This window comes from Amblyomma maculatum, chromosome 4 (assembly GCF_055883805.1).
Source record: "Amblyomma maculatum isolate TAMU_Amacu chromosome 4, ASM5588380v1, whole genome shotgun sequence".
In the NCBI taxonomy this organism is placed as follows: Eukaryota; Metazoa; Arthropoda; class Arachnida; order Ixodida; family Ixodidae; genus Amblyomma; species Amblyomma maculatum.
In genome coordinates this window covers 20,813,062-20,840,932 of record NC_139347.1, presented here as the reverse complement: position 1 = coordinate 20,840,932, position 27,871 = coordinate 20,813,062, and the positions used below count along the sequence as shown (strand labels likewise).

At 44.6% G+C, this 27,871-nt stretch overlaps 1 protein-coding gene across 1 annotated transcript in view; it reads left to right on the top strand.

The window, feature by feature from the left end:
- Positions 1–27,871, top strand: part of LOC146190468 (paired box protein Pax-6-like) — a 78,764-nt gene that overhangs the window by 23,249 nt on the left and 27,644 nt on the right. Inside the window, exons 3-5 of the mRNA XM_084600166.1 lie at positions 12,497–12,555; positions 22,347–22,512; positions 25,812–25,992. Of these exons, the coding sequence (XP_084456292.1) occupies positions 12,497–12,555; positions 22,347–22,512; positions 25,812–25,992 (406 nt within the window). The remainder of the gene's footprint in view (positions 1–12,496; positions 12,556–22,346; positions 22,513–25,811; positions 25,993–27,871) is intronic.

The following is a 27,871-nucleotide window of genomic DNA, read 5'->3' as shown; positions in this document are numbered from 1 at the left end:
TGTGTGATGTGTATCCGTGCAATATGAACATATTATACACGAAGAAGGGTTAGAATTGACATGTTGCCCTGTAACCATGAATAGCTCGGGGATGGAAGCTTCCCTCGATCCCCCCTCCCCTCCAATAAATTTCATCATACTTCACATTCTCATTCATTTGGTGCTTTGCACAAGCAATTCAAGGCACCGAATTGAAATTGAAAAATTATGCTTCATCCTGATGCCTTTCCTATGCTGCTTGTGCATGCGGAGCTTTCTTTGAAAACAAATGAAGTAAAACAGTGCAAAGAATGTTTTCAATTCAAATATACTCAACAGCCGATTTATGCTTATTGTAAACCAGTATACTGCATGCACCAGTTCTGAAGTTTAAAACGCAGCGTTTTTGCTCTCTCTATATAGGAAGGCATGCATCTGGATACCGAAATTATCGAATAACTTATATCTGACGTGACATCCTTATAGTTGACCTCGTTCCAAATGCACCACATTTCACAAGCCAGACAGACCACAAACTTTTATTCGGAGAGGAAAGATGTATGCCAAACGCTCGTCTGAATTGCAATATATCAGTTCCTATTTCAACGCACATATATCGGTTGTCCCAGCTAAATGTAACCAAGGTTTTAAATAAATACGGTGAGCGATAGCGCAGTCAAATAAATTAAGAGCTGTTCAAAATCGAATACGCTAATCTGCTGTAATTTTTCCGTTCCATGAAGTTAATTAATAATAGAAACTAATTAGTTATCTTTAATTATTGGCTTCAAAGGGACAGTGCCAATGCAAAAGTTGTATACATCTGTTCGAAAAATGGCTAGCAACGTTGTTCCCATCAAACTAGCGCATAAGTAAAGCGATTATTTTCACCAGCTCAAAACCACGCCTGGCGCAATAAAAATTTAAAAAAAAATCCTCATGACTAAGGCATCACTTCAAAGCCTCGAGACGCGCCTGAGATAACAAAATCCGCTTTTCTGGGCCGTGCACTGCTAAAAAAAAAAAATATCTGCCGTTACCGAATGAGCTCCTTGCGCAAATTTCACGCGCGCAGTTCTCAGTGCATGACGTCAAAGGAACAAACCAAAGAACGAATTCTGTGATTTGTGTTTCCCTAAGAAAAAAAAAAAAAGAAAAAGAAAGGTATTAGCGCGCTTTTTTTTTTTCGTTCGTATTTCTTTTTTTTTTTCTTCGCAATATATGCGGTGAATCTAAATGACGCAGCACTAGTGAGGGCATACGCTATAGTGCTGCAGCGCAGGTAACATCATTCATCCCCGATGATATATGACCACGGCCGCTCAATGAAGTGCGCCTCCACTGAGTGGCCGTGATATGACTAACATCCACCGGGCCTTCAGGCATACGCTACCGGTGGTTATAGGCGCCCGCGCAAACCTCAAACGCGTCACGCATGCATAGCCCCGTTCCGGCGACAACGCGAAGGGAAGAAAATACACGCCAACCTTCGCGCTCGTTGTCTGATGGCCGAAAAGCTCTTCAGTGGCAGCGAATGTGTGTAGTAACCGATCTGTTGCATCGTTATGATACATCAGCGCAAAGTTGCGTGCACTTCTGAACCCGACTATGCGCAGAATTTGCTTTAAATACTGAGGACGAGCTCATTCAATGTTATAAACAAACTAAATTGAATTTCTTCCTCTTCCTGGCCATTTTGGTGTTTGTCCGGCCGGCTGAAAAATACGGATTTATTGCCAAGAAAATTAAATCTATCGAGAAGGATGGGTTGCCACCGCGTTGAAGTGAATGGCGATGTGTCATTGGCTCCGAGATTCGCGCCCGAAAGCTTTAGGTCGGTGTGTGCAGCTGAAATAGGTGATGATGGTGGCGGCACCTGTATGCGTTGCTTCTTTTTTTTTTTCCTTCCTTTCTCATATAGAACAATGCCGGTGAGAGATCAGGATTGCATCACAGTGGTGCCCTATCGATAGAGACCTATAGGAGTTCCTTTGAAATCAATATACGCTATCCGACTGCTGCGTCGTGCTGTGGAATTTACTAGCGCATCCGGAGGAATCGAACCACATATATAATGTCGATTCTGAGTTTTGTGTTCCCCTTTCGCAGCCACTGTTGATGTCACCACTGGACGTCGCTTCTGTTACGAGGTTCCTGCGCTTCGCTGCACTCATCTTTGGTTTCGTATACGAAGAATAAAAGCGCCAGAGTTCCTCGCGCTGCAGGCTTAGAAATCATCTACTTAGTTTCAAAAAAATAAAAAAAGAAAAAAGATGATGATGATGACGACGTCGTCTTTCCCGGCTCCCTACTGGACTAATCACCAACTACGATAATTAAAAATTTAACTAGTGTGTTTAATTAGTGTGTTTTAGTTACTCAGCTAGATAAGTAGAGGAGCTTGCAGCATGTTGTGTCTGCAGCGGTCGGGAGCTTATTTTTGGAAATGTTTTTTTTTTACTCACTTTTTTCAAGAATTTTTGAAAGTGTTCGTTGAAACGCCTGGTATTGATGTATATGTATAGTGTCCATTTAAATGTAACCAAGGTTTTAAAATATAAAGCGTGTTCCAGACTGAGACTGAAAGCGTTCAGAGTCGATTATTATAGTGTGCGAATTTTTTGTTTGGTTCAGTAAACTTTCTAGTCATCATAGAAGAATTGCTCCCCTAGTTATTGGCTTCAACAACAAAGTGGCAATGCAACAGTTGCAGACATGTCTAGGAAAATGGTTATCTATGTTGCATTTATCAAGTTACGAATTACGTAGCTTTATTCATTGGCCTTTAAAGAACGCTGCCACATGACTAACGAATAGCCTAAACATGCGCACATGTTCATCACGTACAGAAAGCGACCCAGATAAAATGTTGTTGTTGTTGTGGCTGTAGGAAGAAGGCAAAGAAAATGCACGGGCCTGCTACTGGCTCTGTAGCTGAGCCACCTCCGTTGCCTCGTGCAGACAGAAGAGAAAATAGAGAAGGAAGAAAAGGAAGACGGAGAGAAAGACGCGCGCCGAAAGAACAGCCGTCGTCCACCACCGAAGCGGTGGCGGGTGCAATGACGGCCTATAACAGATAAAAATTCGGGGGCAGGCTAGCCCCCGCCGCAAGCGGCGGTGACCTACCTGCCCCAGCCCCATCAGGGGAGATCACCATAAAGTGTGGTCCGAGAGAAAAGTATAGATTTTGTGATCTGTGACGCGCCTCGAGTCTTTGAAGTGGCTTCGATTCCTGTCACTTTATTTACTGAGCGAGTTATTGGGGCCATTTTTTAAGCTACATCAGCTACACTAGCGTAGCAAAAAGTCATCGGAAGTGTGGGAGATTTTCTACACTATATAGTGTAGCTTAAAAAAAAAATAGACCCTATTGTTTACTGTCGGTAAAAAAAAAAAAAAAGTGTTTTGCTGGATGGAAGCAACGCAGCAAGCCATTTTTCGAGACGATCTGTAACCTATGCATTGATAGGTTATTTCAGTAATTGAAGGTTCGGCTAATTGGTACGTCTTTATTAGAGACCTTTGGTGAACAAAAAAAAAAAATTCCAGACTAAAATGGGCGCCTCTTCAACAGCTCTCAGCTGGTTTAACTGGTGTTGACGATGAGATGATCTACCATCTGTTACATTGACATTTCGGTCCTCAAGCCAAAAACAAAAATGTTAGCTAATTAGCCTAGCTTTTTTTAAACTTCGCGAACGCAAAAATACCACAGACAATAGATATAGACGACTCTGAATAGCTGTCAGCTGGTTTCAATTGGCTAGCCCGCAAATCATTATTTTTTAAAATCTTGGTTACGTTAATTAGCTGGGGCACCCTGAATATTTGCGAATCTGTACAGGATAAATTTCGACCGTAGAACCCTGAATATTTGTGAATCTCTACAGGATAAATTTCGACCGTAGAACCCTGAATATTTGTGAATCTGTACAGGATACCGTATACAATGTCGCATCAAAATGTTATGGGGCTTAAGCAGGGGTCAGTGCACTCGATCCGAGTTTCTGTTGACATCCTGTCGGATCGTGAGTGCCACAGATACTTAACAACTATCTCCGTGTCCATTTTCGTGAGGGATATAGCCGTACCGGAGCAACGACAGTCAGATCGAGCCGAATCCGAAGGCGCGTGTACACACATTGACCGAGACGACGCCTTTCGCTGCGCACACGTCTCTGCAGCAGCCTCGCCGGCGCCATCCCGCCGAGCTCTTGTATCTGGGGGACACAGGGGCGCCGCCATGTCTCGAGATATGCTTCGGTGGCGATTGTTTCATCTCCTCCGCGGCCACGGCAACGGTGCCCTTCTTGGGAGGCAGTCTTTAATGGATCGGTGGCGTTCGCTCGTGATTTCGCCGCTCGCCACGGGGGTTGTGTGTATTGGAAAGCATGTCCTTTGCTTTTCGCCGCATCCCTTATCGCACCAGAGAGCTGTCGCGGACAGGAAAATGAAGAGGTGCGCGCGCGCGCGTGCATGGTGTGTGCCCTTTTGCGGATGCACAGCTTGCCGACTTGCGTGGTGAAAGCATGTTGCTGAAGATTGCATGCAGTTCGCGTGTATATAGCGTAAAGGTATATATACACCCTTTGTATTTTGCTGCGTTTAGTTTAATGTTGATTTACTTTCCATACACAAAGGCAGTAGAATATATGCGTTGTATGCGGAGCTGATAGTTCCACAAAACAAAACGACCCCTGCCCAATTAAGGACGTGTGTGCATGCTGGCTTTATGAAACACGCGCAGGACCAATTTGCGTTCCCTCCAAGTATAGCCCAGGGTCAGGCCCTATACGCACATGCCTGGGCTTTCCTCTGAGTGCATCTATATTGGGAAGCATTGCACACGCCAGACCTATTTCAAGGGTTCCACAGCATCACCGCCAGCCTCTGCAGAGACCACATTCTGCATTTGCAAATATCATAGCAACACACCATTCATCCATCCCAAAACAGTTCACTCCGGCCGCATGAAAAAAAAAAAAGAAAAAAAAGAGAAAAACCTTCCTCGTGACTGCAGCGTCAACAAAGCCTCGATTCGCGCCTGAGATAACAAAATCTGCTTTTCTGGGCCGTGCTCGATGGAGCTGAATGTACGCACTTGGCGAATGATTTAAAGTAACAGCTGGTCACGTGACAACATTTTTTCAAAGCATATAAATAGGACGGCGTAAGATAACGTGATGAAAACAGCGTAGCTACCTGGTTTTCGAAAAGATCTACAACTTTTGCATTGACACTTTTTCTCTCAAGCTAATAATTACAAGAATAGCTAATTAGTTTTCACTAATTAACTTTATTGAATGAGAAAAGCATAGGCGACTCTGAACAGCTCTGAATTGGTTTCACTGTGGTAGGGCTAACCATATTTTTTATAATCTTGGTCCAAGTTAGCTGGAACTCCCGTACATATATATATATATATATATATATATATATGAAGGAAAGAAGCCAACAGTCGGCGAGGCCAAGGAAATATATATATATATATATATATATATATATATATATATATATATATATATATATATATATATATATATATATATATATATATATATATATGTATATATATATATATATATATATATATATATATATATATATATATATATATATATATATATCGAAACGCAAGAAAACAAAGAGTGAAGTATGCACGTATACGAGCAAAGCATACAGCATTTCGAAAGAAAACAACTTCGTATCCCACTATATATACGCGACACAACTAAAGGGGACGACCTTTATATAGGGCTCTTCTCTGCACAGCAAAGTCAAGGCAGGCTAAATATAGGGAGACACTAATGCACCATCGCCACCCAAACCGCTGTTATGCACCTCGCGGAGCCAAAGTAACACACCTTGGGTATATGGGAGCTTTTGGGCAATTACTCCCTTCAGCCGCACAGCTTCGCAGCCGCTATAGAGAGCAAACATAGAATCAATACTGCGTAAATGTAGCGCGATGCCTCCACTTATAGAGCCCGCACAACGCATGCATGCCCGTATACATACAAGCCGTCTATATAATCCCCCGCTCTCTCTTCTTGCCACTCGCTCCTCTGGCCGGGGGCTGTTGCTTTCTTACCGTTTTCTTTTCTTTTTCTTGTGTCTTTGTAATGTTCCCTCGGCTGAATCGTTTCGCAAATCAAGCGTGAATTTATATACCACAATCAAGGTGATCGCACTCGAACGCGCTCTCATGCCTTGATGGTTCGCGTATCGCTGCAGAACCGATTGCCTTTCTCCAGATATTGCCCAGAAGAGGAGGAGGGACTGTAGAAAGGCAGCGTTTCAACCGGAGAAGAAATCTGACAGCCTTCGCGAAAGAATAAATCACATAGGTATATGCCGGAACGATCAAGTGTTCTCGTGTGATAATTTTCTTTCTCTGGCTTGCGGCACCAGTTTATGGATGTGTATATATATATTGTGAGCACACTGAAACGCAAGATTTCTTGGGAAGCCATTCTGTCATCGAACGGCCAGATGCATGCGGCACCATCATCAGCTTATATTTCTCACAAAGAGAAACTGGAGTGAAGTGCAGTTTATTTGTTTCTATTTTATATGATACAACTGTATGCATGAGCAAATCCTATCAGGGAATTATAAGCAAGCATCTTATACACACTGGAGGGCTCCTTTACAGAGACATTTTCGAAGAGCGTTTTTCATGTATATCCACATTCAGTTCCTGGATCAGTAAGCTGCTTTCATAAATCCAACTATACCTTGCTTGATTCATCATCAATATTTGTGTACTGGATACTGTTGAGTAACGCCAGATGACGCTAGTTGATACTTTATACTAAAGTAGACTATAGAGTTACATATAGTATATATGATCGACTGAAATGCTTTGGGAGTATAATGGGCCAATAGAGGCGTGATTCCTATAGGGAACTTGCACGATGCGATGCATGTTGTGTAATCCGCCTTTCTCTCTCTCTCTTTCTCTCTGGATGCGCGTTCACGCAGTATAAAATAATCAAGGCGCGCGGGTTGATTGTGTTGTGACGGTGCGTTTCCTCCAGAAGCGTTTTTGCGCTTCTTTTGCGAAAGGGGGGGCCCATTAATATCATATAAGTTCTACGGGTCAATCGAAAGTATCTATATACACTCTCATTACAATTACGGCATCATTACGTGCCGTTTGTGCTGGCGTCCATGTGCATATTAAACATATGCCTCATTCGTGCGCTGGCTGAGTGTACATTTTCCCTCTTCCTTTCTCCTCCCTCCCCCTCCCTCTCTCTATTCTCTTTGTCTACCCTCGTGCCCAGATGTGTGCCAGCTGCGGTCGGGGTTCGCCATTGCACCGCCAGAACCAGGTGAGAAAAAATAACGCCCGTTCTCCAGCTGAACACGCCTGATCATCGCACATAGAGCAACGCAAAATAGTATACGAGACAAGGAAGGTCACCATGAGGCGGAGAAGAGAGAGAGAGAGAGAGAGACGAAACTGAGTTATAGCAAGCATGCATGGCCCATTTGCGACGCGTGATGACGCTTTTCGGTAAATCCTTGCGGTGCTTGCGTTACATGGATGGAGTCCCTTGTCCGTCCAGTCGCAGCCAAAAGGCCAGCGCGAGCGTTTTCTTCGCACAAAACACTCGTTTCCGCTAAGTGCCAGGCGAAACAGGAAAATATAAAACACCGTAATTTTATTTATTTTTTGCGTCGCTTTCCTTCTATACAAAATCAGAATATATATATATATATATATATATATATATATATATATATATATATATATATATATTATATGTGTGTGTGTGTGTGTGTGTGTGTGTGTGTGTGTGTGTGTGTGTGTGTGTGTGTGTGTGTGTGTGTGTGTGTGTGTGTGTGTGTGTGTGTGTGTGTGTGTGTGTGTGTGTGTGTGTGTGTGTGTGTGTGTGTGTGTGTGTGTGTGTGTGTGTGTGTGTGTGTGTGTGTGTGTGCGTGCGTGTGTTTGCGCGCGCCTGCTCTGCGATTTTCGAAGGGACATTTCTTTTGTCAACGTTTTGGTTAATATATGATTTGCGGGCAGATTATACAGAAGAGAGAGTCGCGAGGATATATCGTGTATTTAGAAAACGTTTTATTAGACATTATACATGAACATGTGCGATGACAAAGGACTAAAACTGAAAACACTGCTCATAACATACCTCATGTACTGGCATAAGAAGTCGCTATGCGCAACTGTAGTTAAATTGCCTTAAGGACCACTTTTTTTTAATAATAATTGCACGTTGTAATCTTAAATGAAAACAGTGCAAGCAGTGCAAGGTATTTTGGAAACAAGTTATTATTATTATTATTATTATTATTATTATTATTATTATTATTATTATTATTATTATTATTATTATTATTATTATTATTATTATTATTATTATTATTATTATTATTATTATTATTATTATTATTATTATTGTACGCAGTTTGTGGGACGGCTTATCAGACGTTCCTATATATAATAGCATCGGCATGTTCTCGGCTCTGTAGCGCTCCTGCACTAAACTATATACACAGAGAACGCTGCTAGGGAAACAACTTTTTTTCGCTTCCCTGCTTGTTCTCTCTCTCTCTCTCTCCCTCGAGCATATCCATGGCCGTGCAGCGGGGAATTAATCTTCCGTCGGCGTGTTGCGCGCGTGTTCCTTACCGGTCGGTTTCGGCGCGCACGGCGTGGATCCCCCGGCGCTTTGGGCTCCGCCTCCCTTATCTGCGTGGTAATTTATGTGCGCCACAAGAAGCCACGGTGGCCGCCGTTGTGAAAACCACCACGGTTTTCTCCGCGCGGATCCATTCATCGCCCGCCACCTCGAAGCTCTATAGCGACGAAATAAAGAACTAAACAACGAAATGAGCTCGCGTGCATATAGACGAAGTAGCGAAAAAGATTTATGCGGTACGTCTGGCGAAGCAAGCGCGATACAAGCAAACAGCACCCACCCTCCTTGCTGCTGATAAAAGGCCGGCATTATACCAGAGGGCTCTACAATGTTTAAGGAAACACGCCCTCGGCAGTTTTTTTGCAGGCTGCAACGGAGGCGAGATCCAAGTGATGCAGCGGATCCTTTGCTTGATGTTTTCAACTCGACATATGATCCCACTTCCTGTTTTAATGCGACTATTATTCAATAGTCAAGCTATTTTACGGCCCCCTTTTATTTTCGGCGCATTTAGCTCGACGCCGAAGCAACTTGCTTCTGAACCGGTAGCAGGCCCGTGCATTTTCGTTTCCTTCTTGCTTCAGTCGCATCAACGAGGAGTTTTATACCGACTCAGCTGTTTTGATGACATGATTGTAACGAAGGCTATAAGTGAGGGAATAATAATAATAACAATTGATTCACAGGAAAAGAAAGGTGCAGTACCTGTCATACTTGTTCTGTGGACACATGAACAGCGCCGTAAGGGGAGCGAGGAAGGTGGGAGTGAAAGTGGAAAGAGAGAAAGGGGTGCCGTATAATGGATGGCTCTGGAGTAATTTCGACCACCTGGGGATCTTTAGCGTGCACTGACATCGCACAACACATGGACACCACTTCGTTTCGCCTCCTTCAAAACACTGCAGCAGTCGGAATCGCACCCCCGTGTACTCCGGCGCAGTAGTCGGGCGTTTTACAAGTTACCACTGCACCATCGCAGCGGGGCAATATATATACGGGAGGGACAGTGGAGTGTACGAAATCACTAATTCAACCACTTGACTTGAGGTTCTGTAAAGAGTACTGCTGGTGGGTGACTGCTCCTGGCCTTACGGGGCTGGGGCTAGTAGGTCACTGCCGCTTGCGGTGGGGGCTAGCCTGCCACCCTAATTTTATTCCTTGCAGGCCGTCATTGCACCGGCTACCGTTTCGATGTACGGCGCCTGTAGCCGACGCGCGTCTTTCTCTCCTTCTTTTTCTTTCTTCTCTATTTTCACTTCTGTCCACACGAGGCAGCGGGGGTGGCTCAGCTACAGAGCCAGTAGCAGGCCCGCGCATTTTATTTTCCTTCTTCCTTCAGTCGCAACGACAAGAGTGCTGGATGGCATCGCACGGTGCACGGTTGTTTCAGCTGGCCGCCTGCATCCGTCAGCCGTTACGACGCGATAATGGGGGAATAAGTGATCTATAATTTCACGAGGTGTGAAAGGTTGAGCCACTGCACCCCGTGTCCTTGCGATATCGCCAGTTTTCACAGCCGGTGTCATGAGGACGCTGTCTCTTCTCGAGAGTGATACTCTTGTCAGCGCTTACCAAAAATGTAGAGGCGCCACTGGATATTCCTGTCTTAGCATCTTAGCAGAATATATATATATATATATATATATATATATATATATATATATATATATATATATATATATATATATATATATATATATATATATATATATATATATATATATATATTCTACTGGTTATTCCTGTCTTAGCATCTTAGCAGTATATATATATATATATATATATATATATATATATATATATTCTGCTAAGATGCTAAGACAGGAATATCCAGTAGAATATATATATATATATATATATATATATATATATATATATATATATATATATATATATATATATACTGCTAAGATGCTAAGACAGGAATATCCAGTAGAATATATATATATATATATATATATATATATATATATATATATATATATATATATATATATATATATATATATATATATATATATATATATATATATATATTCTACTGGATATTCCTGTCTTAGCATCTTAGCAGTATATATATATATATATATATATTCTGCTAAGATGCTAAGACAGGAATATCCAGTGGCGCCTCTACATTTTTGGTAGGCGCTAACAAGACTAGAGACAGCGTCCTCATGACACCGGCTGTGAAAACTGGCGATATCGCAAGGACACGGGGTGCAGTGGCTCAACCTTTCACACCTCGTGAAATTATAGATCACTTATTCCCCCATTATCGCGTCGTCAGAATATATATATATATATACATAACAAATCAGCTGGATTGTACCCAGTGCAGGACGATGGCCTCTCCCATTTTTCTGCAATTAACCCGGTCCTGCACTAGCTGCATCCATTTAACCCCTACGAGCTTCTCATCCACCCACCTAATTTTCTGCCGTCCCCTACTACGCTTTCCTTCTCTTGGGAGTCCAATTGGCTGCTTTTAGCGATCATTGATTATCCTTTCTTTGCACCACATGTCCTGCCCGTGCTCATTTATTTTTTTTTGATTTCGGATAGAATCTCAGTAAGAGTTATTTCCTTGACCCACTCTGTACGCTTCCTATCGCCGCAGAACTATCTACACTCTAAAAAAAAAAAAATAATAATAATAAAGGGTGTGATCTTATTCTTATTTGGGGGATAAATAGCTTGTCGCTGAGTTGACGCCTTTTTTGGGGTAAGGTTACGCTGTTTCTCGGAGACTAAGTATTTACATATACCATTGCATGTAGTGTAATATTACGCTTCTGGAAGCCTAAACTTGCAGCCTGACAAGCAGTGTAACTGTAAGCTATCTAGGTATAATATTACACCTTTCATAAAGGCCTATGTTTTACTCTGTAGATGGCATAAATATACCCTTCCATCAAAGGTGGAAGTTCGCACCTTGAGGACGTGAGCTTATTCTGTATGCAGAGGTGCAAAGTTACAGTTTTAGAGTATAAATTTATACTGCGACAGAGAGAGCAAAGTTTTGCACCTTTGTAGTGAAAGTTTATACCACTAGAAAAAAGGATAATGTTACCCTCGATCCGAGCAGTTTAAAGTAATGCCATATTACACAGGGGGTCTATGCGTCATTTAGTGCTATACATATGCTGTTCACGCAAGAGTATCATTACCAATCTGCATCTTAAACTTGCTCACTGGAAGCAGGAACAAAACTGACGAATATGTTTTAAGATTTTCTGGAAGGAAAGGTAATGCTGAAATGTTGCAATATTTTGTATGCCGTCTGGAGTGTAACAGTGAGCAATGTTTCAGGTGGGGTAGGCTGTGTCATGTTGTGTTCAAGTCATATAGTTCCGGTGCAGAATGAACAAAAATAATTCACAGAACAATCAGTGAAAATAACATAACGTGGTATTTATTAATGCGACAGCATTACTTCGCTATGTTCACAGATTTCTGTTCGCAGTCCGCGTCCGCAGACCATGTCCGCAGACGTGTCCGCAAAATCGTGTCCGCAGCAGTTGTAAGTGAAAAGTGATAGAGTTTAGTGAGTAGTGTCAATCGATAGAAGGTGAGGTAATGTTGAGTCCGAAAAAAATAATTAGGCCGACAAGTTAATTAGTTGCTTAATTAGGGGCAAAATGTAAAAGTAAAGGCGAAAATGGTCTCATTAGAATTCGATGGCGCCACATTTGAATGTATCAAATACTAAAATAGTTAATTACATCACTCAATTAAGGTGGCGTCAAGAATGTGACGTCACGCAACCTGAAGTTGAGCTAAAGAAGGGCATGGAAGAGATTGGCGCGCAATTTGAAAGTACCAAAGACTAAAGTAGTTAATTAAGGCAGGAGAGCCCGCAAGGAGACCCTCCCCCTGGCTGAGCCTCTGCCCCGAGGTCCACGTCGGCGTGAATAAAGTCTTCTCTCTCTCTTAATTAAGGACGTCAAGGATATGACGTCACTCAACCGGAGGTAGAGCCGAAAAGGGCATAGGAAGGGATATTGGCGCGCAATTTAGAAGTACCAAAGAGTAATAATTGGTTCACGGGAAGGGAAAGGCGCAGTATCTGTCACACTTGCTATGTGGACACCTGAACCTCGCCGTAAGGGAAGGGATGAAGGTGGGAGTGAAAGTGGAAAGAAAGAAAGGGGAGCCGTAGGGGAGAGGTACGGAGTAATTTCGACCACCTGGGGATCTTTAACGTGCGCTGACATCGCACAGCACACGGACGCCACTTCGTTTCGTCTCCATCGAAACACAGCCGCCGTGGTCGGGTTCGAACCCGGGTACTCCGGCACAGTAGTCGGAGTACCCGGGTTCGAACCCGACCACGGCGGCTGCGTTTGGGTAAACAAGAAGTGAATTAATGTGACGTAGAGGATGTGACGTCATGCAACCGGAAGTAGAGCCTAAAAAGGGCATGCATAAGAAGGGATTGGCGCGCAATTTGAAAGTACCAGACTAACATGGGTAAGCAAGAAGTGAAATAAGCAACTATAGAAGCAATCAGAAGCAACCAACAGCAGCATCCGTGCTTTCGCATTACTCCAATGCAGATTCTGCAACCCTCTTTAATTTATTTCACCTCATACTACACCCAAGTTGCAGAAACGGACTGGATAATCTTCGCAGTCAGGGCGGGAATGCGCCACGTATTTGACCTGCACAGAAAAGAGAATTTGTAATACATTCCTCACAAAGAAAGTCTCACAAAGCATGCTTATGGGGTACTTAATTCACGCCTAAAAATAACACTGCCCAAAAGACAGGTAAAAAAGGAAGATGCATGGAAATAGTACGCTAGTAAAGGCTTCTGTTTGTATAATAAGAAGCGAACTCACACGTACAATATATAGATGAATGAAAATTCTTCAGGTCTGGGCTATACCTATGCCACTAGCACATAAAAAGATAATTAGCACACTGCAATTTTTACTAACGGTATCCACAATTGACCCCACGAACCTCTTAACCTCATCCACACACCTAATTGCCTGCTGCTCCTGGTACGCTTTTCTTCCCTCGGAATCCAATTTGTTACCCTCAGCGGCCATCGGTTATCCTCTCTTCGCACTACATGTCCTGCCCATGCTCATTTCTTTTTCTTGATTTAAGATAGAATGTCAGTAACTCGGGTTATTTCTCTAACCAACTCTCTCTCTCTCTCTCTCTCTCTCTCTCTCTATATATATATATATATATATATATATATTATAAACTTGAAGTAGGTGACACACGGTGAAAAAACAACACTTTAATCCGACGTTTCAGCCGGGGTCCGGCCTTTGTCAAGGAATGTACATTCCTTGACAAAGGCCTGCCCCCGGCGTCGGAATAAAGTGTTGTTTTTTCACCGTGTGTCACCTACTTCAAGTTTATGACCTACCGGACCCATTAGAGCTTCAACCCCCTCCCTATATATATATATATATATATATATATATATATATATATATATATATATATATATATGTGTGTGTGTGTGTGTGTGTGTGTGTGTGTGTGTGTGTGTGTGTGTGTGTGTGTGTGTGTGTGTGTGCGTGCGTGTGTGCGTGTGTGTGTGTGTGTGTGTGTGTGTGTGTGTGTGTGTGTGTGTGTGTGTGTGTGTGTGTGTGTGTGTGTGTGTGTGTGTGTGTGTGTGTGTGTGTGTGTGTGTGTGTGTGTGTGTGTGTGTGTGTGTGTGTGTGTGTGTGTGTGTGTGTGTGTGTGTGTGTGTGTGTGTGTGTGTGTGTGTGTGTGTGTGTGTGTGTGTGTGTGTGTGTGTGTGTGTGTGTGTGTGTGTGTGTGTGTGTGTGTGTGTGTGTGTGTGTGTGTGTGTGTGTGTGTGTGTGTGTGTGTGTGTGTGTGTGTGTGTGTGTGTGTGTGTGTGTGTGTGTGTGTGTGTGTGTGTGTGTGTGTGTGTGTGTGTGTGTGTGTGTGTGTGTGTGTGTGTGTGTGTGTGTGTGTGTGTGTGTGTGTGTGTGTGTGTGTGTGTGTGTGTGTGTGTGTGTGTGTGTGTGTGTGTGTGTGTGTGTGTGTGTGTGTGTGTGTGTGTGTGTGTGTGTGTGTGTGTGTGTGTGTGTGTGTGTGTGTGTGTGTGTGTGTGTGTGTGTGTGTGTGTGTGTGTGTGTGTGTGTGTGTGTGTGTGTGTGTGTGTGTGTGTGTGTGTGTGTGTGTGTGTGTGTGTGTGTGTGTGTGTGTGTGTGTGTGTGTGTGTGTGTGTGTGTGTGTGTGTGTGTGTGTGTGTGTGTGTGTGTGTGTGTGTGTGTGTGTGTGTGTGTGTGTGTGTGTGTGTGTGTGTGTGTGTGTGTGTGTGTGTTCAAAGCTAAACCGTCACTTGCGTTTTCGCGTGATATGACAAGAAATAGCGAGTTCATTTTATTTTAGTCTATGATCAACCAACAAGAAGAAAATGACTTTATAAGCACTGATGGCTTTGGATATACATGAGATAAAATATAACTAAATTCAGCAAATAATGAAATGAATTTCTAACGCCTGCTTCTTAAGGGTGAAGGCGTAATCAATTCTACAGAATAAAACGATGCGATGAGTTTTTATTTTTTATATTCTTATTCTACATAATGCAATACTTTTTAGTGCCTGATATTTATGAAGTGAGTATTGTTGTAGGTGGTTTAAATGAAAATCGAAGATGGCAGTGTTATTTAAATTCGAATCAAATTTGTTTATTTTTAATTTTTTTTAAATTTTGGCCAATATCATGTAATATGGAGAGCTAACAAACAACATCAAAACTTCAAATTTCTGCAAGAGTAAAGAACAAGGTCTGCGTAGTACCTTGAAAATGTGTCAATCTCAACAACTTATTGGATAGTGCCAGAATGTAGGGCTAACTTATTGACAATTTTCAGTACATGCTCCCATTTTATAATAATATTTATAATTTTAAACAATATACTGCAACACCTTTTCAGTCCCTAATGATTCCGAGGTACACAAGGTTCTTCAGGGAGATTCTAATAAAAATCGAATATGGTGGTTTCTTCTTTTTTTTTTTTTTTTCAAGGAATCAAAGTTGTTCCTTTGTTTTCTAAATTTGGCGAAATTTTATGCATAGTGGAGTAATCACCTAACAGTCTACAGCTTCAAGTTTTACGCGAAATCAAGAATTAACACAGCATAATCAATCCGAAAAAAAGATGTATTGACGACAACTTAAGTGTTCCTGCCAATGTAAGATTAAGCGCGCTACTCCTGGATCAAAGTTTGCGATTTTTTACTAAAAACAACTGAGGAAAGAAAAAACGCTCTTAATAACGCTTATTAAAGTAAAAAGTCCATAGCTTTATTGAGTAAAAAATATTGCGCGTTAAAATTTTAGTGTGCAATCAACAGGGCTCCAAACTTGCAACGTTTTGAAATGGCAAGAACGGCGTTTTCCACCTGTAGTGATATACGATGCTTTTTCCTGAGAAAACTAGTTATATTGCAAAACTAAGGCTGGTTCCTAGCTGTGTGTCAGACACGTGCCCACCACATATGAAAATTTAATTGAAAACGAAAGATGGTCATGGGACTTCGATTACCATTATCTGAACACACACACACACACACACACACACACACACACACACACACACACACACACACACACACACACACACACACACACACACACACACACACACACACACACACACACACACACACACACACACACACACACACACACACACACACACACACACACACACACACACACACACACACACACACACACACACACACACACACACGCACGCACACGCACACGCACACGTACACGCACACGCACGCACGCACGCAGAAAACTACTTATCTTGCAAAACTAAGGCTGGTTCCTAGCTGTGTGTCAGACACGTGCCCACCACATATGAAAATTTAATTGAAAACGAAAGATGGTCATGGGACTTCGATTACCATTATCTGAACACACACACACACACACACACACACACACACACACACACACACACACACACACACACACACACACACACACACACACACACACACACACACACACACACACACACACACACACACGCACACGTACACGCACACGCACACGCACGCACGCACGCAGAAGACTACTTATCTTGCAAAACTAAGGCTGGTTCCTAGCTGTCTGTCAGACACGTGCCCACCACATATGAAAATTTAATTGAAAACGAAAGATGGTCATGGGACTTCGATTACCATTATCTGAAAACACACACACACACACACACACACACACACACACACATACACACACACACACACACACACACACACACACACACACACACACACACACACACACACGCACGCAGAAAACTACTTATCTTGCAAAACTAAGGCTGGTTCCTAGCTGTGTGTCAGACACGTGCCCACCACATATGAAAATTTAATTGAAAACGAAAGATGGTCATGGGACTTCGATTACCATTATCTGAACACACACACACACACACACACACACACACACGCGCGCGCAGAAAACTACTTATCTTGCAAAACTAAGGCTGGTTCCTAGCTGTGTGTCAGACACGTGCCCACCACATATGAAAATTTAATTGAAAACGAAAGATGGTCATGGGACTTCGATTACCATTATCTGAACACACACACACACACACACACACACACACACACACACACACACACACACACACACACACACACACACACACACACACACACACACACACACACACACACACACACACACACACACACACACACACACACACACACACACACACACACACACACACACACACACACACACACACACACACACACACACACACGCGCGCGCAGAAAACTACTTATCTTGCAAAACTAAGGCTGGTTCCTAGCTGTGTGTCAGACACGTGCCCACCACATATGAAAATTTAATTGAAAACGAAAGATGGTCATGGGACTTCGATTACCATTATCTGAACACACACACACACACACACACACACACACACACACACACACACACACACACACACACACACACACACGCGCGCACGCACGCACGCACGCACGCACGAGACAAATAGAAAAATGATGGCGGCCGATCAAGGTGGTTATGAAAACTGTGTATCATTAGCAGTATAATCTACCGCTCTGTGTGGAAGAAAACCCGACATATATATATGAAGCCCTGCTTTAATGAAGCCGTGTCAAGGTTCCGTGAATGGCATATATGATTATATCGCGTATGACTCGCAATTCAGAGTCCCAGCGGGCTCGGTTCCCACCTGAAAAGTGCTGCCAAGATAGCAATTCCTGTCAATATTTTGCGGGTTCACGCAGACAGACTTTGGCGAATTTGATGAAGAGGGTGTATACTTCTCGCACACTGAAAACTCTCGAGCGTCAGTCACTGCGGCTGAACGGCACTTGTTTCTCTATGCAGGAACGCACGAAGCATGCCCGTCACGATGTGCACACATGCAGACACAGTAATGGGAGTGGCGGCTGAGCAGCAGCTGCCTCGTCCAGCACTGCTGTCCACGCACCTAGTTTCGCCAAGACGTGGGACGTAGCGAAAATCGAGGGGCACACAGGGACCGCGCGGTAGCCGCGTGTGGAGAGAATAAAAAGATAGGGGGGAGAGCGATGGGAGAGGCCTTTCCCAGGATGCCATTGTGTCTCAATCTCGTCGCTTCGCTATCCCCCCCCCCCCCTCCCCCCTTTCCGATAGGTACTGTCCGCGCTCACGTGTGCTGCATAGCACGAACATATCATGGTGCCGCTCACGGACAGCACGAGTTTGTGCCCGTACACAGCGCGTTTGTGAGCGCTCGCGGAACTGTACGAAGTTGTGTGCGTGTGTGCGCCAAATGATGGCAGAGGGGGCGGAGCCGAGTGAGCGTTATAAAAGGAGAGGCGGCGAGCCTCCCCCGTGGGTTGCGGTTCCCCCCCGCTGTTCGTGTTAAAACTGCCTCCGCGAGTCATTGTTCGGCCCGGCACAATACGCGAGCTCCGCGGTTCCGAATCGAACGCCGCGCGCCACGGGCGCGCGATGCTTGCAGAAGCCCGCTCCAGCCCTGGCGAAGGCTTGATTCACTTGTCGTTTTTGCCGATTTTGCTTCTTTGGCTCTGATTCTGCCATGTCGCCTGCTGCAGGGCCTTTTCCTTCGTTGACCCGAATCGGACGACGCGATGTCGGAACGATGGCGAATGAGTGATCTCACACGTCAGAAAATCAACACGACTGAACGCACGACGATTGGGTTTTCTTGTTAACCGCGTATACGTTGTTTGCTTCCTGCAACGAATGCATCGTAATACTTGTTGCAATCTGCCTATAATTACTTGTTGCTTTTGTTCTGATTACCCATTATTCGGCGAAAGGTATCCGTGCAATAGAATGCAAATTGCGTCATGCATGTCATGAAGCACCGAGGCCAAGTGCACATCTTTCAGAGGAGATAAGGTCGCTTGGCCATGACTGGTGTTGCTGTCGGCAGTTAATTAAATATCAACCCACATTTTCACGCATAGTCGCACCTCTGACCTTTCCTTCATAGAAACTATAGTACTCTGCAAACCCAAGCTCCCATCAGATGTTCGAGCTTTATTGGTTTGGCGCAGCTCGAGTGCTTTTGCAGCAACGTCAGTATCGTCATGTTTTAATCGGTAAACAAACAAACAAACAAACAAACAAAAAAAGACTGCAGTCAAGCATGCAGTAAAGTATGTATAGCTTACAGCAACCTCATGCCACTCGCACTTAAGTCATCGGAGCCTCCTTTTTGCGCGGGCGGCTTTCTGATGTAAAATAAAATTATGGGGACACTTAAGCTCTGCCTTTGTGCCCGCGAGAGCGCATGCAGGCTATACCACTCCACACGTAAAGCCCCGCCTTAACCTGCAAGGCTTGTAGGGATTAAAAGGGTCCTGGAAGGCTGATTCTGATGTCCCCCTCTCATATACATACCCTATAGTTGATTTCCATCATCCCGAATGAGATGCCTTTCGTAGTAGGAATTCGCAGCCCCTCAATTTCTCGCCTGACTCTCGTTTGGCTGAGACCAGCTCATTTACTTTTCTGTCATCAGGCTCATGAGTATTCGTGACATGATTGATCTTAGGCTGCCGTGATCCCATTCCCACGAATATACTCAAGGCTCTCTGTTAAGAACCGTCGATACTCAAACGCGATAATGTGTCGAAGAGAAGGGATTTGCTAAATGCAAACAGAGCACAAATCTTTTTCTGCGTGGGGTTGGGCATTATGGAAGCATTCATATGTGAGTTGTGCTATAAATGGAGGACAAGGACTTATAAAGTCCCCATGATACAGAGCCCTGATGGTTTCGACAAACACCCAAGGGCCATATATGGTCATAGTTGGTCGAGTGTTTGTCGGCGGCTAGCACCATGGACTACGGTGAGGCTTTACAGAGCACAAGTGGTGTAGACCACACCTGCGGAAACTCCCAGCCCGTGTACCGGGACCGAGCTGCAAGACAGCAGCAGGGTCGCGAGTCTGTGGGGCACAGCGGTTGGAGTTGAGGGCAAAAGGGAGCCCGGGAACCAGAGGACGGGTGAGAGGGATGGGTAGGGGGAGATCGCACAAAAGCGGGCGAGCGGGCGCATTTTTCGTCTCCCGCCACCGTCATGGTCGGGCCCCCAATTACGCCGGGCAGCGGGCACAGTTACAAAAACGAAAAATTTTCACAAAGCTGCAAAAGAGCCCGCGTTCACGACGAGGAGACGACCGCGGTGGAGACGGCGACAAACACGCGGTATACGGCGCTGCGCTCGTGTACTCCGTTCGAGAGGGCTTAACAGATTAAGGTCCTCCAGCGAAGAACTGCCTTTGCGCTACGCCGCGGGAGGTCGGCCGCCGCCGCTGGCGGTGCGGCATGATCGCTGTAGAAATGGGATGGATGAGGGCTTTGTGATACGCGAGTGCGTTTGTGGCCGTGTGTGTCCTCCAGCATGCTGTTGTGCGCTGTTTTGCACTGAGCCACCGCAGGGGGTGCGCATACTTGGCCGAAAAAGGGGACACGGCGACGCCAGTTAGTTAAGATGTGTAAGTGCTACTCGGACGCGGCAGGAGGCCCTGTAGTTTCGCTTTTGGGTTTGCTGGAGCCAGCTAGATTGCTGACGGAGAGGGACCTGGCTTTGAACAGTGTACACAGGAAAGGATACAAGTTTTGAACTTGCCACCTGTTGAAAGCGGCCTTATGTCCTTGGGGAATACCAGAGGTGAAGTATACATAACACACTGAACGAGAAACGAGCCGCCTTCCTTTTTTTCTTTATCTTTATATGTTTAGCCTATACTCGAGCGGGCTGCTGTGCGGGAAACAGGCAATCGGCAGCGGGCGTTTTTGCGTCTTTGCGTCTTACTGCCGTTTTGTATCTAGAAATTCACTTTGTGGAATGACACCTATGCGTGCATATGTTAAAAACGTAGTGTGATATGGTGTGAGATACTTGGACATTAACGTCTGAAAGCTGAGCATGTCTTATATGACGGATGCCACAGCAGAGCTGTGAATTAGTCTCATTTCCGCACGGATTCTTTCATATACTGTCTGCTCTATCGATGTCAAGCTTTGAAGCTCGGTTACTTCTGCGACGTTGGTTGGTATGTGCATAGGGTTAAACAACACGAAGTAATTCAGACTATATATGAAGGAAATCTTAGTGTAAGACTCAGAATTACAACCACTTGGGGATCTTTAACACGTGCTGACATCGCACAGTACATGGTCGCATTTTTCATTTCGCCCCCATCGAAACGCGGCAGCCGCAGCCAGGTTCGAATCCAGGTACTGTGGCAATGAAGCCGATCAAGTGTCTTAACCACTGAGCCTCCCCGGCAGGTAGGTGCCTATATGTTAGGAACCTGGAATGCTTGTACAGGATCTGTGTCTAATGATCTTATTGTAAGTTTGTGCGTTAGAAAGAAAAGAAGAAATAATTGCAATGATTCCCATAATTCTAATGTTACTTTGTGAACAGTAATTGGTGATGTAAATTAATTGTATCTGTGCGATTTAAAGAAATTGATTTAATTAGTTTCCATAAGTAGATAGCGCAACTGATTAGGAAACATAAAAGACGGAAGTTGACTTCCTACTTCCGGTGCTCAATTTATAATTTTTTTCTCGTAGCTGTTGTCCTCTTTGAATGCACACAGTCGCACCTTTGCGTTGCTCTCCTCAGACCAACAGTTGCGCACAAGCGAATGATTCGTATCCGACTAGCGGTTAATCTCACTGTTAGTGTCGAAAAGGACTAATGGCTGTGGCAACGCAGTTAGAATCGGAACGTTTAGGCCAAAATGACGAAAAACGCTTAAAGTGTACAGGGGACCTTTGCATACGTTCAGAAGGTTGCATGCTTCATATATCCCTCTGGTGCGACAATCTCACTCCTTTGAATGAAGTTGGCCTCATATTGATGCATACGACTCTGTTTCAGAATTTGTAAAGTTGGCTCCCCCACATTGCTGGTCCTCTTTTTCTAGCCATTAGTATAATGCAAGGTTAAAAGGCTAGCAAGCATGCCGAAGCGTGACAGATGCATGTCATGTTGTCATGGGAACAATGCTGACTGGTACCGCTTCATAAAGTACATAATACTGTTCTTCCATTAGACTGGTAAGTGACATTGAGGTGAAGCCCGCTTAACATTTATGGAAAAAGTGCGTCCCCAAAACGTCTCATGAAATCGTGTGACCATTTATCATCTCCTTCTATCGTTTTGTGTGCGCAGGGCACAGCGGCGTCAACCAGCTGGGGGGCGTGTACGTCAACGGCCGGCCGTTGCCGGACTCGACGCGCCAGAAGATCGTCGAGCTGGCCCACTCCGGAGCCAGGCCGTGCGACATCTCGCGCATCCTACAGGTCTCCAACGGATGCGTCTCCAAGATACTCGGAAGGCAAGTCCCCTCCTGGTCATTATCCTTCTCACGTTTCTTTATAGCCCAAACTTGGATGCCCCGTGCATCTCGAGCCAATGATATTAAGGAGAAAGCCTTTAATGGCTCATACTCGCGGACGCTGTCGGTCCGGCCATGAGAAGTGTTACACTTCTTCGCGAGATTCCGTGCGATACAGCCAAATGGTGCCAGTCTACCGCGAGGAAGGTAGTTAAAAATAAATAAACAATCCTGTTTCCACCGGGACTTGAACCTCCATTTCTTGGTTAATTTAAACAGCGCGAACAGCAAGACACAGGACAATATACAAATTAACAATGGATGTTTACCAACTCGCCCAACAAAGTATCTTGGTAATCCATCTCTTGGATTCCCTGCCGAGCGCTTTCACCAACTGCGCCACGCCCGGAAATTTTTTTAAGCATAGTAGTTGTTACACTGAAACTATGTCCTATTTCATGGAATATGCACATATGATTAAGAGAAGATCATTAAATCAACACGATGCGCAATAGGATACACCCAGCCAAAAAAACTCTGAACAAAAGGCAATGTAGAGCACGTCGCGAAACGCACCTCTTAATTTTCCTTGTCTACCGTGAGTATGATATTAGCGATGACAATGAGGCTGCAATTAGTGATAATGACAATGATGACATTAGCTATGATAATGACGGTGCATTAAGTTAATAATGATAATGAAAGCAAACGTGATGCACCGTGTGCACCAGCAACCCTCACGCCTTCGCATTTCTGCAGTGTAGATTCCGCAGCGCTCCCGGAATTTTCGTTTTTTTTTTTTTTTTTTGTCTTCATGTATGTCTTGAGAAAATTGATTGTGGCGCTGTTTCTTCAGCAGCCTTCAAACAAAAGTTTGCTTGCATATTTGTATCTTTAATTGCTTAATGCAAATCAATGCCACTGAGTGCTTAATGGCTGATATTTTTATGTAATGTTCAAATACAAAAAAAGACGGTATATCGTCTTGTAATACAGGCCATCTACAGATGGCCAGTATTACAAGATGTAGATGTAGATGGCCAGTATTATAACTTCAAAGAAATATGCATTCATTGTGAATGTTTATTTGTTTGTTTTTTTCACGCCATATCGAAGCATATAATCTTCAGATGTGCGCAAGGCTACGGTTTCTCGCGCGCCGGTTACAAATGCGGCCGCTCCTGAATTTGGGAAACAACGGCAACGACCAGTATAACAGCACGCGCGGAAGGTAATGAAATGTTCAGAGCTAGAACTTCTATCTCGTATCTTCTCACAGAAATATATATGTACACGCCATAGGCATCTTTCCCGAGTTTACGTATAGTGCAGCTGCCCGCGGGCCATTGTCAGCTTGTAACCAAAAGCGCAATGACGTCACCGATGCGCTATCATGCGATTCAGGTGGGCCTGGGCCATGTCTGCCATAGCTGTACCGTCACCGCAGTCCCGCGAGGGGTCGCTCTCCCAGGCCCACATGGCCCCGGCCGACCTGGATCACGTGTCCGCAAACGGCTCACTCTCATTGGCCAGCAGGTGAACAACTCGCATCGATGTCCTATTCTGACTGGTCAGAAAGCAATCTTGTGATCTCGGAGTGGTGACGTCAACAGGTTCCGGGCTTCAACAGAGCTAGACTGCTAAACGAGAAGAAAAAAGGCGGGAGCGGGGGATGGGGGAGGGGAGGAAGTGGGTGCTGACATAGTGATACAATGGCACAGGACGCGAATATACAGTATCTCATGCATAGCGTTCAGAAAGCGTGAAAGTCGTTTCTAGCAGATACATCTCAGAGAGATCGCGTTCGGTCAGTCAGTATTTTTTTACATATTACCCTACATTCATCGCTTATAACGTGTATAGGAACGGTAATACTGGTCACGGTGACTCTGCGCTAGAGGACCCAGAATCCCGGCCTTATTTATCCCGGCGTACGCAGGATCCGGAACGACTTCGGCCGCTGCATGGGATATATATCGTTAGCGCTTTGACATCGCACAGCACATTGGTGTCGTTTGCGTCCGTGAATGTAGTGCAGCACGCGTTACTGTTTTTTTTTTCTTTTTTTTCTGTGTGCAGAGAGGCAGATGTTGGGTTGGTCGCCGTATACTTCTGAGAGGACGGCCAATTAAGCTTCACTCGCTCGCGTGAGAGAAACGAGAGTGCTGATGTCGCTGGTGGCCTCCTCCATGCGGCATGCCGTAAATTCTCAGGGATGGCTCTATGCTGAGTAATAGTTTCAACTCTCGTTCCCTTTCATGCAAATCAACAGCTGACAAATCAACGCAGTAGACAATGTAACCAGCCGTACCTGAAGGCTTTGGATTGATTTCGTACAATGGCAGCATCCAAACTTGACTGCATGGGCAGGCGGTCGTCTTGCCTCTGTTGAAATACAGTCCTTATTGCGACCTTGACTCAATCAAGAGCTCAACACGCCGAAGCGCCAAAATGTATTTTTTTTCCCGAGCACTCGTCAATAACAGAAAACAGTCACATGTCCAAATTTAATCTTGAAAGCCTTGTTCCATAGACAGAGGTCCTTTCAGCGACTACGCATCGAAAGCGAATATCTACGCTGTATCGAGTCGGAAAATAAGGCAGAGCATCAGGTGCAGCTGATAAAGCTGCATGTTTCATATTTGCGCTCTCCTCTGGGCTTAAAGTTCTGGCATTTATTTTATGTTATTCATCTTTACTTTTATAAATTCTTGTACATGCATACTTCAGTCGCTACCGCGTAACCTCTCTTGATAGTCATTCAGAATGCTGACCTGGCTGTGGTAAAAAAAAAAAAAAAAAAAAAAAAAAAGATATAAACCGGGTTGTTTGAAAAAATCACCAGGCTATTCAACATTCGAAATCTTTTAGAGTTGTTAACCACAACTTAGGATGCTATGGTGATGATGGTGCTGTATGCGCGGCCCTGCAAGGTGTCTCTGGAAAGCATTATATTTTCTTGGTAAAACAGCGCGAATTTTGTGTAACAGGGCACATGAAAGAAGACACAGAGAGACACAGAACTCAGCGCTCTATCTACTTCTTCTTTTTGTGTCGTTTTACCATACACGCTGTTTTTCCAAGAATCATGCGTACCAACTAGCCCGGCAACTTTTTGCGATGTAATATATATCACGCATGAACAGCACGGTTTCCCAGCAGGTGCGAATCTATCTTAGACGTAGAAGAACGCTCCTGAACGGTGTGTTGCGCGCGGACTTAGGCGGTCTTTGCATGATGATGCAGTTTCTCTTAATTTCCGATGCACATTTGAGCCAATAGGCGACCGCTTTGCGCAGGTACTACGAGACGGGCTCGATCCGTCCGCGAGCCATCGGCGGCAGCAAGCCGCGCGTGGCCACCCCCGACGTGGTGAGCAAGATCGCCGCCTTCAAGCGCGAGTGCCCGTCCATCTTCGCCTGGGAGATACGGGACCGGCTCCTCTCCGAGGGAATGTGCTCTGGTGACAACGTGCCCAGCGTGAGTGCGCCCAAACTTTTTCCAAATTGGCACGAACCTCGCTCGAGATAGGGTCACAATGGGAACTCCCGATGTATAGACGGCCTTCGGGTGCTCACAACTGCAGCAACTGCACAATTACTCACAATTGCAGCAGTTGTGAGTAATTGAGAAGAGGTAGAGGTTAATGACTGGTGTCAATCAATAGAGGGTAACATAATGCTGTGTCCGAAAATATAATTAGGCCAATAAGTAAATTAGGTAATTAATTAGAGGCAAAATATGTAAAAGTAAAGGCGAAAATGGTCTCATTAGCCAATGGCTTGGCGCCACATTTGAATGTATTAAATACTAAAATAGTTAATTAAATCAGTCAATTAAGGTGACGTGAAAGATGTGACGTCACGTAACCTGAAGTTAAGCCAAAAAAGGGCATAGGAAGGGATTGATGCGCAGTTTGGAAGTACCAAAGACTAAAATAGTTAATTAAGGCAGTCAATTAGGGTGACGTCAAGGATTTGACGTCACGCAACCGGAAGTATAGAGCCGAAAAAGGGCACAGGAAGGGATTGGCGCGCAATTTGAAAGTACCGAAGACTAAAATGGGTAAACAAGAAGTGAATTAAGCAACTAGAAGCAACCAGAAGCAACCAACAGCAGCATCCGTGCTTTCGCATTACTCCAATGCAGATCCTGCAGTGCTCTTTAATTTTTCCTCTCACCCATTCTGCGCGCTTCCTATATCTTAACGTTACGGCTACCATTTTTCGTTCCATAGCCCTCTGCATAAGTATAAAGACAGTCAACAGGAAAGGAAAAATAGCCTGGGTCACTCTAATCTACAACCAATATCATCTGTCCGGACTTCGTCATTTGCCTCGTCGAAATGGCTGAGTGTTTAGGCGCGCTCGACTGTACTGCTCCCATGGATGCGGGATCGAATCCCGGCTCGGCAGCCGCTTTTTAGTGAAAGCGACAAGCAAGGCGCCCGTGCGCTGTGCGATATCAGTGCACGTTAAAAATCCTTGGGAGGGGGGTCGAAATTTTCGAAGTCCTCCACTACGACGTCTAGCCTGAGTCGTTTCGGGACGTTAAACCCTACAAACTAAATCAATTCCCCTCCGAAATACCCTTTTTTTTTTTTTTTTTTCATGTTACGTTAAACAACCTGTGCGATTGGCAAGAATTCGTAGAAGTATTTATTCTTTGTGGTCTTAATTCCGCAGTATATATGTGTTTATAGGTCCTCCATAATTTCCTGCGACTCCCGAGCAAGAACACTGTACTGTTGATTCTTGACAAATAATTGGTTTGTGCAGGAGAACTTAGTTTAAATCTCATGAAACCGAGGAAAAAACAACACGAATCGTGTTGCTGCTCGACGTCAAGCGAGGCAAGGGCCTTCGTGCGTAATTCAGCTTAACGCTATATGGGTCTGCACAACAGAAAGAATAGGATCCATTTTGACTTATAGAGGTCTAACACAACGGTCCTGTGTGATTAGTCAGACCAGTGGGGAGACTGTCTGCCTATACGCTGTATTCCATAGCATCGCAGCATGCAATTTCGTGCGCGACGTCCTTTTTTTTCTTTATGTCTTGTCCAGATTATTTTGAGAACGTATGCGCACGTATACAGCGCATACATCCAGCAACCTCGCATGCGGCATAGCCGTGGCGTTGAGCCCTCCTGCAACTGACAGGCAGGGCAGGTCGGTGGTGGGAAGATGTCTGCCTTATCTGGCGCTCCATACAAGCATGCAGGCGGGGTGGCGGACGCGGCTGGCCCCTCAGCGGTGTGTTATCTCAGCTCCCTCAGGAACGGTCGTGCCGCCAGCTTCATGGGTGGACGTATATACGGCGGGGACCGCAAACTCGTGGAAACATTTGAAGCCACCGCC